Source organism: Calidris pugnax, unplaced genomic scaffold (genome assembly GCF_001431845.1).
Source record: "Calidris pugnax isolate Ruff unplaced genomic scaffold, ASM143184v1 scaffold56, whole genome shotgun sequence".
NCBI classification, from domain to species: Eukaryota; Metazoa; Chordata; class Aves; order Charadriiformes; family Scolopacidae; genus Calidris; species Calidris pugnax.
Genome location: NW_015090839.1, coordinates 14,190,788 through 14,206,368, shown reverse-complemented (window position 1 = coordinate 14,206,368; position 15,581 = coordinate 14,190,788). Strand labels below are relative to the sequence as shown.

Below are 15,581 nucleotides of genomic sequence, written 5' to 3'. Positions count from 1 at the left end.
TCTTATGCAGTGCATAGAGGAGGCAAGATTTTCAAAATCCATTATGTTGTATAGAAAGCTCTCTGCTTATGGTGATGCTATAATGCATGCATTAAAATAATAATAAAAAAAAATTCCCCCCAAAAAAGAAAATATCTTTATCTTATTATTACTTATCTACTCTTTATCTTTCTTTCCTGCTGTTTGTAATTACAATTGATTATTACTATATCACTGGGTAATACAATAAAGTGTAGCAAAGTAATTAAATGTTATTAGGTACAATTACTCTTTAAAAATATTTACAGTACCTGCAATTCTTTTCATCCAAGATGCTTCATCTATTCCGAGATTGTTGTTAATGATTTTCAGAATGTTGCCAAGAACAATGCTGAGATGCTCAGATGTTATCATTGTACAGCAAGGCCCAGCACTTTGAGGAACGCTCTCAGGCCCTCTTTCCCACCAGTAGGATAAATAGTTGCATAGCATGGGTAAGATAACCTCAATTACATGAGGCATTTCAGTGTATCTTGCTCCAGACTCTGCTAAATCATTAATTTCTTTTATCAGTCCATCCAACTGAGGGATCTCTGGACACATCTCTTCTACTGTATCAGGCATACCTAAAACTGCAAGTAAGGGTAGAAAAGCAAAAGATTATTTAAGAAAATAAAACACATCTAAGTTCATCGATGTTTAAACCCTAAATACATATAAGATTGTCACTCAGGTTTTTTTCTGTGGCCACCTTGGGCAGACATAACTATAGTAAGACTTTGGGGTATACATGGGTCTCTCATCTTATAAATTTTGTCTTCCTGATGATGTACATATAGTGCTGATGTAGACAATAGCTGCCATAAAACTATGGCTTTACTGTAAGGTGTCCTGCAGTTACCTGGTGAACAGCTCAGCTACATGAAAGCACAGAACTCAGAGCTTCTATCAATACTGGATAAACTGTGGCCACTGTTTCCATATTCATTCACAACATTCTTGACAATTTGCAAAGATTAAATCCACTTCAGGGAAAGAGAAACAAACAGCTCAAAATTATGGGTGAGATTAAAATTAAACTGTACCTAGTTTATGAACTCTGCACATCTATCTACCAACAGAAAAGCCATGAAAGAATTCCAGTTGTCAGATGCTTGTACTAGAAACTGAAGTGTCCTTATTCAGCAATTAACAACCCATCACAATCTAATGCCAGTCACTCTAGCAAAGTTCTTCTTCCACTAATGCTGCTCCTATAAAATGGAGCTGACAGGAAGGAAGGACTAGCAAAAGGTTTTCTGTAAGTGCTTTCATATGGAAAAACTTATGAAACATATGGAATACATCTACCTACATTTTTTTGGTTGGTTGTTTATAGTAACAATGATTTAGGCAGGTAATGACTCTTACAAAAATCAATGAGGAAAATACTGAAAAGCTTTAAGATATGAGAGTCCATCAAGAGTAAGTTAGGAGAGAAGCAAGTGAATAAAATCCATGCAGAAGGACTCATGCTCCTCTGATTAAGGTTTCATGGAACTGAAGTCATGTTCTGCCAGGAGCTCCATATACTAAACTGCACTGGAGTACTGGTAAGACAACAACAAAAAAGATAAATTTCCTGTTCAAGTAAATATTACACCTCTTGCATTCTCCTAATAAGAACACAGCCGTACAATTTGCTAAAAATTCTTGTAATGTAGATATGCTCTTTGACGAAGCCTCAAATGTTACAGCATTCAGCTTCAGAAAAGAATCCAAACATTATGTTCAGAAAAATATCAAAATATGCTAGGAGAAAGGGAACAATATTAACACAGTTCCAACAAAGCACAGCAGGGCTAAAATGACAAGTAATGAAAGACCAATAGTAGCAGTTCTCCACTTACTGAGGCATCCACTTGGTTTTTTTTTTTTTTTTTCATTATTACAATTTCTTTCAATTACTATTGGACAGGAGCAAACATCTTTTTTTTTTTTTTATGAGGAACAGGACTTACTTGCTCTTTCTCTTGCACTTTTTGTGTTGAAGACAGACAATGGGTTGTAATGGTTGAGAGAAGGTTCAAGGAATGCTACTGGAATGGCTGCTGCAAGAGATGCTAAGCACTCACCAAGTGCGGGACGTTGCCTGTATATGAGAGGCAATAAAAGTTACCTGGGAGAAAAAGTCTTTCACTAGGCTTTCGATGTCTTGCATGCATTATAAAACAGTATTAACATTTATTGCTGATTTATTTTATCTTTTTAATACATTAGAAACTATTTGACAATTTTGAAAAACTGCATTTTTCACATGAACAAAATTACTGGAATTACAGTGGTATAAGAAACACAGTTTTTTTTTAAAAAAAACAGTAACCTCCACCAAATATTGGATATTAAAGGTAAACTGCTCCACAGTGCAACTGTGTGACCACCAACTATAGAAATCACAGAATACACACAAAGAATAGATTAGTAACTGCATATTCGTATTACACCTTCGGTTTGCTTAAACAAGAAAATACATATAATCAATAGGAATTTGTTTTGGCAGTCATACCCTTTTCAAGTTTTCACTCCTTTTCTGTATTTATATATATTTCTTTTGCTTCACACATGATACCTTTTGCATAGTCAAATGATGAAAAACACTACTGCTGCTTATTGAAGGCTGATGTCATGACTTTATGACACTCTGTGTGGTGTGTTCTGAAAGGGGAAATTCTACATTAGTGCTAGCACTAAAATTCAGATAAGCTGGATGAAGGAACTGTTTCACCTAAAAATAAACCTCACTAAAAACAAGCCATACCAACCGCAACCAAACATGTTCATCATCTGGCTGAATAAACACTATTAACTAGAAAAAAACAAAGGTGTGGAAATGAACAGATGAAGGTTGAAGAGATGCTGAGACAACCTTTTTCAGTGCAAGACCAGACTCACATTGACTTAAAAATAAAGCTTACGTGCTCTTTTGAAGTTCTGAAGCACTATGTATACAAGATGCCTTACAGATTTTGTTGCACTTGACATACAGATGGGATAAAGATAGTACACATCTTTCATCCTTTGAAGCTCTTAAGTTTTTTTTGGAATAGAGATGGAACTGTTGGAGTGGGTCCAGAGGAGGGCCACAAAAACGATCAGAGGACTGAACACCTCTTCTGTGAAGACTGGCTGAAAGAATTGGGGTTGTTGAGCCTGGAGAAGAGAAGGCTCTGGGGAGACCTTATTGCAGCCTTTCAGTACTTGAATGGTGCTTATAAGAAAGACGTGGACAAACTTTTAGCAAGGCCTGCTGCAATAGGACAAGGGGTAATGGCTTTAAGCTAAAAGAGGGAAGATTTTGACTAGATATAAGGAAGAAATTTTTTACAATGAGGGTAGAAAACACTGGAACAGGTTGCCCTGAGAGCTGGTAACCTGGAAACATTCAAGGTCGGGTTGGGAGGGGCTCTAAGCAACCTGATCTAGTCGAATACGTCCCTGCTCATTGCACGGGGGTTGGACCAGATGACCCTTAAAGGTCCCTTCCAACCCAAGCTATTCTATGATTGTTCAACTTCCAAGAATAACAACAATCTTTTTACAATTCCTTAGTGTCAACAAAGCCTTCCCCATTGTATGACCTTAAGTCAAAGACTGTGCCCCATCTACTACCTCATCTTCAACTGCCTATTTCATTTTTTATTTCACAACTACACTGGAATGTGAAAAGATACACAAGTATACACCCTCCTTCCTTTGAAGGAGAAACAAAAGAAACTGGCAAAAGGAATGGCCTTACAGAATTGAAAAACATTATAAAAATTACCTTGGTTCACTTGGGTATTTCATGCAACATGATTCACATAATACTACTCTATTTCAAGGGTGAATGCTCATTTGTTCTCTGCACAGAATTACTACAGTTTACTGTTGTTTTACTGCCATCCAAGAAATGGAAAATGCAGAAATCAATTACCACAAAATTAAAAAGAAACTTCGCACTCCACAAATATAGCTATGTCATTTTCCTTACATTCTAGCCATCCATATAGTGCATATCTTGCAACAGAATACATGATGCATTAGCATCACAGATAGCAACCGCAGAACATTTCATTAAAACCGAAATATGTATATGTACACAAACACATATTAAAAACACTAACATCAAATGCACTGAGGCTTTTTAGTCACATAAATGACCAGGTCCCTTTCAACCTCAACCACTCTGCGACACTGTAAGTCTTTAGGAAATTCAGTTGCCAAATCCCTGCTGTTACAGAAATCTAAAATATACCATTGATCTTCCATGATCTCTCTGGTAGCTCATTTTAGAATCATAGAATCCTCTAGGTTGGAAAGGAGATTTAAGATTATCGAGTCCAACCATTAACATAACACTGCCAAACCCACCACTAAACCATGTCCCCAAGCACCACGTCATTCCTCCAGGGATGGTCATAGAAGGAGATCAGGTTTGTCAAGCAGGACCTGCCTTTCATGAATCCATGCTGAATGGGCCTGATCATCTGGTTGTCCTTCATGTGCCACATAATGGCCTTCAGGATGATCTGTTCCATGACCTTCCCAGGCACTGAGGTCAGACTGACAGGCCTAAAATTTCCAGGATCCTCCTTACAGCCCTTTTTGTGGATGGGTATCACATTTGCTAGCCTCCAGTCAACTGGAACCTCCCCAGTTAGCCAGGACTGCTGACAAATGATGGAAAGTGGTGGCGTGGTGAGCACTTCCGTCAGCTCCCTCGGTAACCTTGGTTGGATCCCATCCAGCCTGATAGACTTGAGTGTGTGTCTAAGTGTAGCAGGCCATTCACCATTTCCCCTTGGATTATGTGTGCTTCATTCTGCTCCTCATCCCTGTCTTCTAGTTTATGCGTACCCAGCTTTCTATATGAAAGGAGGATACCAAGAAGCCGAAAGACAACAAGGTGAACAGTTATACAACAAGGCTAAGAAAATTACTCTAAGTATACAGATATTTTCTGTCGTGGAAGTCCTAAATATAAGAAATCAAGGAGGGGGGCTATAATTTTGCAGGACAGAAATTAGAAAAGATAAGAATTTCAGATCAGATAGTCACTGACATAAAAAGAAAATAATAGAAAATAAACCACTGAGGGAACTGAACAGTTCAATAGAATGAACAGAGTAAAAGGTACTTAAAGAAAAGTCAAACTAACCCTTTACACAAAATATGCTAGGAAGACAACTAACTGGAAGTATTTGCTCCAAAGAATGAGGAAAAACAGCCAGAGGCTGATGTCCAAGTCTCTGGAAGAAGATGGAAGACACTTGAAATGTAATCAAATCAATCTAGACTTTGAAAAATCAGTGGAAGATAAAAGACCATCAGCTGATGACAGTCATGAAGAAGCATTTCCTAGTATACTATTGTTATAACAGACTTTCTTGCATCTTTAGCAATCTTCATTTAGAGAAGCCTCAAATAAGTCAAATTGAAATCTTAAACTGAACGATCTGGATATGTATGTATGACTGAATAGCTAATTTTGTCATATTTAACTACATACACAAAAAAAGTGCCATAATTTCTTAACTTATGCAGAAGTTTGTATTTCTTATTATCAATACAGATATTTCACCATTTGTGCTAAGAATCATTTAGAAATATGCTTCTATAAACTAGATAGGAAAAGACCAAGACACCATAAAGGGGACATACAACTCAGCCTGCTTACCACATCACATGCAGGAGCCAAACTTTGGAATCCCTAATGACAATCCATGGAAAAACTTAGCTTTCCCTTTGGGAAAAATAAACTCCCTGCAGATACACTGCCATATATAGGAGGAGTTGTTTGCTTTTATTTAGTTTTGGGTTGGGACTTTTTTGTGTGGAATTGAACTCTAAGATATAGGCAACTACATTCCAGCTAAAGTGTATTTTAAACGTGCTCACATTGTTTCAGATTTACCTTTCATTCACACCGCTTTATTACCCAAACAACACACTCCTAAAGAAGTGAAAATTTTACATGCTGAGTTTTTCACTCAGTACCTTTCAACGTAGATGTTCTTCCCGGTCCCAAGGGAGTAGAGGCTACAAAGAATTCTGTAACATGAAACTTGTACATCACCCACTAGAGGAAAATAGGAAGTAGATTATCAGTATTTATTCAGGTAAAGACTATTTTCCACATATTAAACATCTGTTTTATGGATTCTCATAAACTATGTCTAAAACTTTTAGCACATGTACCACTGAACATTCTAGGGTGTTAATACTCCACACACGTATCTTCAGTTTCTCTGATACCAGGTCTCTCATCTACATTCATTCCAAAAGCTAACAGATCGTCAGACATTCCAAGAGGCCAGCAGATACTTGCTAGTAAGATATTGCAGGTTATCACACTTGCAGAGTAAAATTTTAAGCTAAACCACATCCATCTGTGCGTCTAATGTCTAGAAACACGATCTAAAGGCTCCCCAACTTTTTAAAGGAAGTCTTTTAACACCTATAAATCTTTTAATTATCTTTTGCTTTGGAACTGTGATCACCAAATATATACAAAATTTTGAAACAGTATATTGCTGAATCTCAAGGAGGCATTTCAGCAATTTTAAACTAAAGGATGTTAAAAATAAGGAAAATTTAAATTAAAAGAACTAAAGTGGTTTCAAATGTACGGAAAAACCCACAAGGAATTAATAATGAGTTGTCTCCTTTAATCTAATGAAGTAAAAGTATGTAACAAAAATAAGCATCATTTAATTTTTGACAGGAAACTAGTCTCATCCACACAGCTGGCAAGATAGCACTTTTGGGGAAATTAGAGTTTCTCTCTCTTGGTGTTTGGAGAAATACTGTACATAATTAATTTGAAACTTACTAAGTATTATTTTTGAACATGCAATAGAAATGAGGTACTGTGCAGCTAATTTCAGATTTAATGCTGAAAACGTGTGTTACTGAAAACAGAATTTCATCATTGGTATTCATGTAATCGTTACTAAAACCCATTTGTATTATTAGAACACAATAAACTTCAAAAATAAAATAAAATACTTACAAAGTAAATCAATTCCAAACTGATACTGTGAAATATGTTCAAAAATTGATGTCAAGATTGGTAACAATGCTACTGTAGTATAATTGATATTCTGTGAAACACCCTTGATTTGAGTTCGTGAATGGGTAAACTTTCCAAGTTTAAGATTTTCTGAAGTTTTTTCCAGGTCTTCAGCTGCATTTTCAAAAAAGGCACGCAAGCCAGCTTTAACAAGCTCTGATCCTGACTTCATAACAGTTCTGAAAAATAATAAAGGAAAAATATTTACTTTGCACTGATCTTTAGTAGTTGTATAGATATATATGTACACGTTACTTACATTCTATCAGTCTTTGAAGATACACACATGTATCAGTGAACTTTATTATGAACTGAAAAACATCTACGCAGCATTATAAGTAACAATTAGCTTGAAGTGTTTCATACAAAAAAACCCCAAAGAACTTGCTTCCACAATCTTGTCTTTCAAGTTTTTGTGATCTGCTGTCAAGTAAGAGAATGCCTTCTCAGCAAATGTCACAGGTGGTGAGAAAGGTCCTCCATACAATACACTCAAGAAAAATAACTCTAAATCCCTAAATGTTTATGGGGACTACAGTAACTAGGTATGCAAGTCAGGATACATGCTTACATATCTTCAAAGCACCCTAAATCTAGCAAATGCAACTGTAATACCAGCATCACAGTTGCATTCCTTAATTTTTTTCACTTTTCTCCAACCCCTGAATAAAGTTTTCCAGTATTGTTATTCACAATAAGTTCATTGTCAGGCTGCTATATAACGTAACGAGGCCAGAACGCAGCTAAAGTTAGAAAACTATCCTGCCCTGTGTTTTACTGTACATAAGCATTTCAATGGTAAATAGCGGAAGTTAACGAATGTAACTATGCCCACATATTAACACATTCTGCATATTTCTAATGCCAAATTATCCAATATGCACTAAACTGTCTCAATATCTGCAGATATTAATACTTGCAGTTCCACTGTTTGTGCCATTTATATCTCCCAATAAAGTCTTTAAACGCCTTTGGAAAGGGTGAAAAAAGTTTTGAATGTTTTAATGACAGGCATTGAACAGAAAAAAGCAGATGAAACTCTAGATAAAATCTGCTAATGTGGAGGTCAATATCTGAATTATTGGTACTGCTAATATCATTAATTGTAAATGAGAAATTAAAAAATACAGAAACAATCCAACTGCTCCTGAAAAAAAGCTCTGCGACACCTGCATAGTTTGCAATTGGTACAGATGTTGCAAACTTACCGTGTGTCAAGAGACTGAGCTAAGATGTGCAGGCAGTTCACCATTGTAGCAGAATCACTACCTGGTTAGAAAAAGATACTGTGATAGCACAATAGTATAAAAAAATGTAGGATAATCTAACGATCCAAAATGTCACTACTGGAGATGCAGAGGTTAAACAAGACATGACAAGTTTCCCACCTTTGGTCACTGGAGGGAGAGTTAGGTCTGGTTCTAGAGCTAACATTCAATTTCTTAAGTTCATTTCCTTATAAAAACTAAAAAGAATATCTAGTGTCTACTTACAGATCATTTTCATCACTTGACCCTGCAACATTCTGAACTTTGTACTTTGTAGTATCTACATTTTTTCATAATTTTCTTACTAACACCTTTGAAAAAGTAATGTTATTTTTCCCCACATCCCCCTAGCCTATTGAGATATTAATCTATTGGATTCAACAGTTGGATGATAGAAATCAAAACAACAAGTGTAAGACAACTTTTGAAAAGCCAAAAATAACCACAAAGGCATGAAATTTTTAGAAGAGTCTGAAAATCCCAGAAGCTCCTTTTTCTTACTGCTCTAGCACTTCACATATCCTATTAACTCTTAGCTTCAGAGCCATGTTCAATGTGCTAATTGTACTGGAATTTTATGCATAATTTTATAAAATTTTGCCTAATAGCTTGTGAAAAGCTTCAGGTAAGATTCAAGCAATGGTTATACAACCTTTATATTTTTAACTTTATCAAGGTCTTCCTTAACAACTTACCAAAAATTGAGATCCTATGTCTAACAAGAGCAGCTAGTTTGCAGAACAGGCTAAGAAGAAAAGAACAGAAAGAGCAAGACAAGATAACACAAGGATTAAAGATTTATTTAGAATATGAGATAAAGAGCAGTAGGAATATGAAAGAGAAAACACAACATAGTGTATTTTAAATTTTAAATACACAAGTCTATTTTCAATCATACATGATGATAACAGTCAAATAACTGCAACAAGCAGAATAACTTTTTTAAGCTTCTCCTTCTGAATTGTCTCATTTTTTAAGCTCCACTACTTCAGAGATGACTTGAAATGTGAAACTTTCTTTTGATTACAGTGGTTTCTAACAGTTGCTTATTATATGGTTGAGTCACTCTATGTGGCTGTTATTTTTTAATGCTTTTTTTTTTTTTGTAAGAACAAGAAAAACTGAGTAACATTTTATTGTTTTACTTGGCACTTCACAAGGAATGAACGTTACAAATCTCCATACTATTTAGAACAATTTGAGAAGACATCCTTTGTAAATATATAATTCTCTGTTTAGCCGCTGATGATGATAAGATGAATCCTGAAATACATACAGACTAGAGGAGCTTCTGACAAGTATGTCAGAAACTTGCATATCTAACCTATCTGCCAAAATAATAGTGTATTTAAGAGAAAGGAAAAATCACAAAATCTCTGAAGATCAAAGGGGCTACTGCAATGTCTAAACACAAAGAGAGGTAGGCAGACTTGTTTATCATCTGTGCTATACTTTACAAATGGAATGAGGACGTAACAAAATGAAGCAAATATACCTTAGAAATTGGTATGGTCTCTTAACTAATAACATATGGTCATTGTTACCTTCACAATAGTAAGGAAATACTTTTCTTCCTATAAGATGAAAATTACTGATAGTTACTATTCTCAATGAAGAAAGGACAAGAATTATAAGATACTTCTGAATTTATAATAGCAGATATGCAGGCTAGACATCTAACTTCCTTCATGTGCCTTTGTAAAGGCATTTTGCACAACTCTCGCAAGCATCTTTCTGGCTTTGTTACACTGACCTGACTGACTTTAGCAAAGTAACAGGAGTATTCAGAGAAGAAGCATGAAATTGAAATGAAAATTCCATCCTCCTGAACCTGAGCTGACTTCCTCAGCTACATTTGTATATAATATATTAGAAAGCTCAGTAAACCAGAATCATAGGGACTTAACATTCTTATGGGCAACTGCTATCTAACCACTACCACCCACCTAGAAGATGGAAACAAACAGGTAATACTAATATAGAGAAATGCAAAAATACGCTGGAAGATAAACTGAAGAATAGAAACAAGGAAGTTCAGTGCTAGGCCTGAACGAGTAAGTAACCTTTACTTTCAAATTTTTTATCTACTTTTCTGTTGGAAAAAGTAGTCAAGTCTGGTCAGCACAGTGAAGGAAAGCTAAAGAAATTTGAGAAACTGACACTTAGAGAGCATGAGAATAAAATACAAATTGAGAGTATGATACAAAATTTCCCAAAGGAAATAACTGGCAACACGTCTATGAGGGAGAGAAAAAAGCTGGCAACAAAAATATTGGGTGACAGTCATAGTTAAAAACAAATTAAATATTAATTTATAAATGTTAACTGCAGAAAAATGAAATTAATATTTTTGTAAAGGCAACACATTATAAATTAAAAGGCAACTGGCTCTTTTTAATTGAGCTTTCTAGAATAACTTTGAGTCAAATGGCAGATTCCAACCAAATCTGAAACAATACAGATGTCTAAAAATTACTAAATTCCAGCAATTTTTGTGCAGAGGCAGAAAAAATTTTGTAGAGAAGGGAGAATCCATAATTATCTCTAAAAATATGCATCATGGTATTTTCACATTTTTTGTTATTTGAAAATTTAAATCTGAGACCATTTAAATGACCCAACAGTGGGATAAGGTTCAACCAGTAACTGTCATCAACAATGAAACACAAACCCATCAGAAACTAAGTTTTATTTATTCCATTGCTCACAGACTAATTTATTTATGTTTTCAGTGTTATCATCCACTATTATATATTGTAATTATATAATTAGTGTATACACTTAATTCTTTAATTATATATTAAAGAATACTAAAATGAGGAATTCTATTTGCTCACTGCCATTCTGATACAGAATAAACTATTAATTTTATATATCAGAAAACTGAGTTTATGAACTCTCTTTCTCTTTAATCTGAGATCTTTAATTATCTATATAGAACCCTCCTGTGTATATCTTAATTTTCTACTTACCTTGCTACCATTTCTTTTTCCTTATTTGATGCATATCCACTGCTACTGAGTGTTTTTGTTGGAGAAGACAGGAAGTAGAGGCAGTGATTTGTAAAGTACTGATCAACTAATGGTAAAAGAACCTAAGAAATACAGATACAAAATGTATTTTTCACAGAGCACAATGGCAAATGTAGCAACAATGCTCTGATTGGTCAAAGTTCATTCAAGAATTTTAGAAGTTCTGTAACAGTTGTATTTTCTAATTTCAGATACAAAGTCATACAAATTAAACCCTTAAGCCTTACAATGTTACTTAAAAGCTATGTAAATAATCAACAGAGTTACACAGATCTATCTATTTTTGATCTGATATTGCAGGCTTATGCTCACATTCAACAGCGATAAATATCACTGAACTCAGAGGACCCTTCCTCTCCACTAGTTACGTAACTGTCCAGTACAGGTATAAAGGGAGAGGGCCTTTTTTAAAATTTTTTTTTCTTTTAAGTTCCTAAATTAAATCCTAAAAGTTTCTTACTTCAAATATGATTATTGACAACATTTTTCATATTAGGTACACAAATGAGTATGACATTACTATGTACAGACATACTTCCTCCTGTTAATTAAACTATGCACCTCAGTGACGTATCGAGGCAAAAATTTTCAGGAATAATTTTTGTGTTCAGCAAAAGTATTTAATTTAATGTAACAAATAAGCTGCCTTTTAATTTCTATGTTCCTTCTCATATAGAAGCATATATACTGAAATATATTCAAATATTTGAACCCATCATATATATTAAAATATCTTGGAAGATATTTTGAAATATTTGTTAACAGCATTTATTTGATTACTTACCATGAAAAAAAAAGGGAAAAATATATTTCTATTACCTAAAAAGTTGTTTAACATTACAAATTTCCTTGTTCCATATAATGGAATGTATATGTACATTACTTGAAATACTAGATCACTCACTTTGGCAAAAAATTTTATTTCCTGGTCATGTGGAGATTTTTCTGTTTTTCCACTGGTTACAATGGCTTCTGCAAGAATACAATCAAGGTACACATGAATGAGAAGTTGTCTAATAATAAATAACACAATAGCTCTTCAGTAGTTTTAAGTTTTAAGTTCTGCTGAAATACAAATAGAACAGCAGCAACAGTTTAGCTAGTTACAGATGTCCAAGGATTCAATCCACAAATTAAAAGACAGAATTTAAATGCAATAAAAATAGTGGTTGCTACAAATTTAAACATATCAATACAAATATTTAAATATCAACATTTTTAATTACTTTCAAAATAAAATCTGCAACTTACCCAAATGCGCAATAAACTCTTGAGCAGAATCAACGTATTTTAAAATTTTCTTCAGAAACTTGAAGGCAAACCTCTTTTCCATGGATGAAGCATCCAACTCCATGTCATTCAGACCCCTGTTTCAGAAAGCATTAAGATAAATAGCTTTGATGGTGACAGTAGTACAAATGATGAAAGTACTATGAAGCATTCCATTCCTTATTATCTTTTAATTATGGTAAATTTTCATAGGAAGAAGAAAATGACCTTTCATAGCAACTCTTGTTTATCAACTGGAAAAATCTGTTAGAAATTTGTTTGTGTTTCTCTAAGAGGTACAATAACTTTGGATTAAATAAAAAATATATGTATTTTAGGATAAGATCTTCACAGAGGTATCTTATTGCACAAATGAAGCCACAGTACATTTGAATTTATTGAAGCAACACATTGGCCCCTTAGTTTCTACTGTTGGCAGATTGAAGTGCCAAATGTTTAGAAAGTCAGCAATTACAAAATCAGTCTAAGTTCTACATTTTATTTCATTATTCACAATTAAATTTTATTTTTGTCCTTGAATTTTATGAAAGACTAAAGTTAAAATGATTTAAACAACTAAATGAAAACCTAAATGCAAGTAACAAAGTACTACACTATTCAAAGTACTTGAAAAAATGTCAACAGCATGAGGTATTTTCTAAAGAGACATGTATTATTTATTCCTTGAGATAAATTCATTACCTAAATCATGACCGGTGCATGCAAGATCTTAAAGAGGAATAAAACCATATGAAGTTGGCTGTGCCTAGATTTAAAATATTAGATTTTATTTTAGCTACAAATGAAACCTACCTCAATGAAATTCTAAAATTCTTTAGGATCACAGAAAAATTTAGGTTGGAAGGAACCTCTGAAAGTCATCTGATCCAAGGCTCATCTCAAAGCAAAGCCAAATCCAAAGTTAGATCAGGTTGCTCAGAACCTTGTCCAATAATGTACTCAGTATCTTCAAGGACTGGAATCTCATAATAACTCTGGAGAGCCTACTATAATGTTTGACCACCCTCACTGTGAAAAAACAAGGGGGAAATATTTTCATATATCTACCTGAATTTCCCTTGTAACAACTTGTTACTTTTGAGGAGACAGTGTTTGACCTCATCCTCTCTATAACCTTGCATGAAGTAGTTGAAAACAGTGGTAAAACCCCATAGTAGCCTTCTTTTTAATACTCTCCTCAGAGCCTTTCCTGGCGCGACATGCATGCTAATCCCTGAAGCATCTTGGGTACCCTCCACTTGATTATCTCTTTTGTCAATGTCTTCCTTAGCACTGGTGAACCAAAAACTGGACAACAGACTCATGATCACAAAATGGAAGGGGGAAAAAAGTCACCTCCATCAAGGTGCAGACCACACTTACTAATACAGCCTAGTAGTATGCAGTTAGCCTTCATCATCACAAGGTCACGTTCAACATGCAGAATTCAAAGTGCTTTTCTGCATAGATGCTGTCAGGCTCAGTTTCCTCATTCCTGGCATTATCCCATCCCAGGTACAGGACTTTGCATTTACCTTTGCTCAACCTCACAAGAGTTCTGTCAGACGATTTTTCCAGCCCATCAAAGCTCCTCTGAAAGGCAGTGCAACTCTCCAATTTATTGCTAAAGGTTCATTCCACAAAATTGCTAAAGATGTCTCATCATCCAGAACGTGAACAGGGACTTTTTTCTTTTTCTTTCTGAAGTCACATAACTCTATAGATTTTTAATTGATTCTGTTTTCAAACATACTTGTTTTTACAAGTTATTAATTCTTTCCTCTTCGTTTTCTTGAGGTTTTCTTGTACATTTATTTAGTTTGCGACTTCATCATAGTCTCTTTATTCCAACACTAAGAGGACTAAACTATTCTTGAGATTTTCAGTTGATAGATGATGGTCTACACCCAGGACATCTAATTGGCTTGCCAAGTGAGGAAGTAACTGAGTAACATTAAGGGAAACCTCTGGATACCCATAACGGCTACTTTATTTGCTTCTGTACACACTTTTCAAACAGTAGTAGTTAGGAAGACTTCCCCTTTATCAGTTAAGAGAAAATGACTTGGCTAAAGGAAATAGAGACTACAGAGGGGTTGAACAGTGTGTCAGAAATGGGGAAGGGTAGTTTGTGGCCCTGAGACAAAGGCAAGAAAAGAACAAGAAAGCAGAAAAGTTTCTGGGCTCACTGTTGAGGTAGTGGAAACGATCATTTACGCTGAGATTTCTTAGCACTGGTGTAGGAGTAAATTAGGGAGAATAAATGAAAGATTAGTGTGTGTTCTTGACCATGTCAGAACATGGGTAAGAGGAGAGGAACGGTTACAATCCGGGGGAACAGAACCAGTGAACTAAGGAATACATTCCAGTCCCATTTTACACATAAACATAAACAGACTCTAACCTCCCATCTTACAGTTTCATTTGAAAAAAAAAAAAAAATTTCTATTAGAAGAGTCCTAGCTTACATACTTTTATGACTTCCTATTAATTAATATATCACGAGTAATCAAATTATTTGGTATGTATTAACAGCTATGTATAGCTGACAGGCATCTGCTGTCTCACTCACAGAGGATAATGAAAAGAAGTATTTATCTGGCTTTTCAGTGAGATCACTGTAAATATTCTCTTTCTTTGTTTATAGTAAGTCATGGTTGCTAAGAGATTATATGTACGTTCCTAAATATTGAAAGACATTGGTAGTTCTGTTAAATAACAACGGTGACATCAAAAGAACTTGTAGAGGTTTAAAATACTTTGTTGTTTCTAACATATAGTAAGGCCTTGAGTAAGGCCTGAGAGATTTATCTGTATGTTATAAACACCCAAAAGTGCTTCAAAAGCATTCTCAACAAAGAAAGTGGAACAAAAATCAAAACAAAAGCAGATGGTATATGTAAAGTACACACACTGTGCCGCCTATACATTTCCAATTATAAA

General features: G+C 34.7%; 1 protein-coding gene across 1 annotated transcript in view; it reads right to left on the bottom strand.

Annotated features, from left to right (window-relative positions):
- RYR3 (ryanodine receptor 3) overlaps positions 1 to 15,581 on the bottom strand; it is a 210,802-nt gene that overhangs the window by 48,260 nt on the left and 146,961 nt on the right. Inside the window, exons 58-66 of the mRNA XM_014941650.1 lie at positions 12,621 to 12,736; positions 12,274 to 12,341; positions 11,310 to 11,431; positions 9,033 to 9,082; positions 8,278 to 8,338; positions 7,010 to 7,248; positions 5,995 to 6,076; positions 1,980 to 2,110; positions 291 to 611 (exon numbers count right to left, since the gene is read on the bottom strand). Of these exons, the coding sequence (XP_014797136.1) occupies positions 291 to 611; positions 1,980 to 2,110; positions 5,995 to 6,076; positions 7,010 to 7,248; positions 8,278 to 8,338; positions 9,033 to 9,082; positions 11,310 to 11,431; positions 12,274 to 12,341; positions 12,621 to 12,736 (1,190 nt within the window). The remainder of the gene's footprint in view (positions 1 to 290; positions 612 to 1,979; positions 2,111 to 5,994; positions 6,077 to 7,009; positions 7,249 to 8,277; positions 8,339 to 9,032; positions 9,083 to 11,309; positions 11,432 to 12,273; positions 12,342 to 12,620; positions 12,737 to 15,581) is intronic.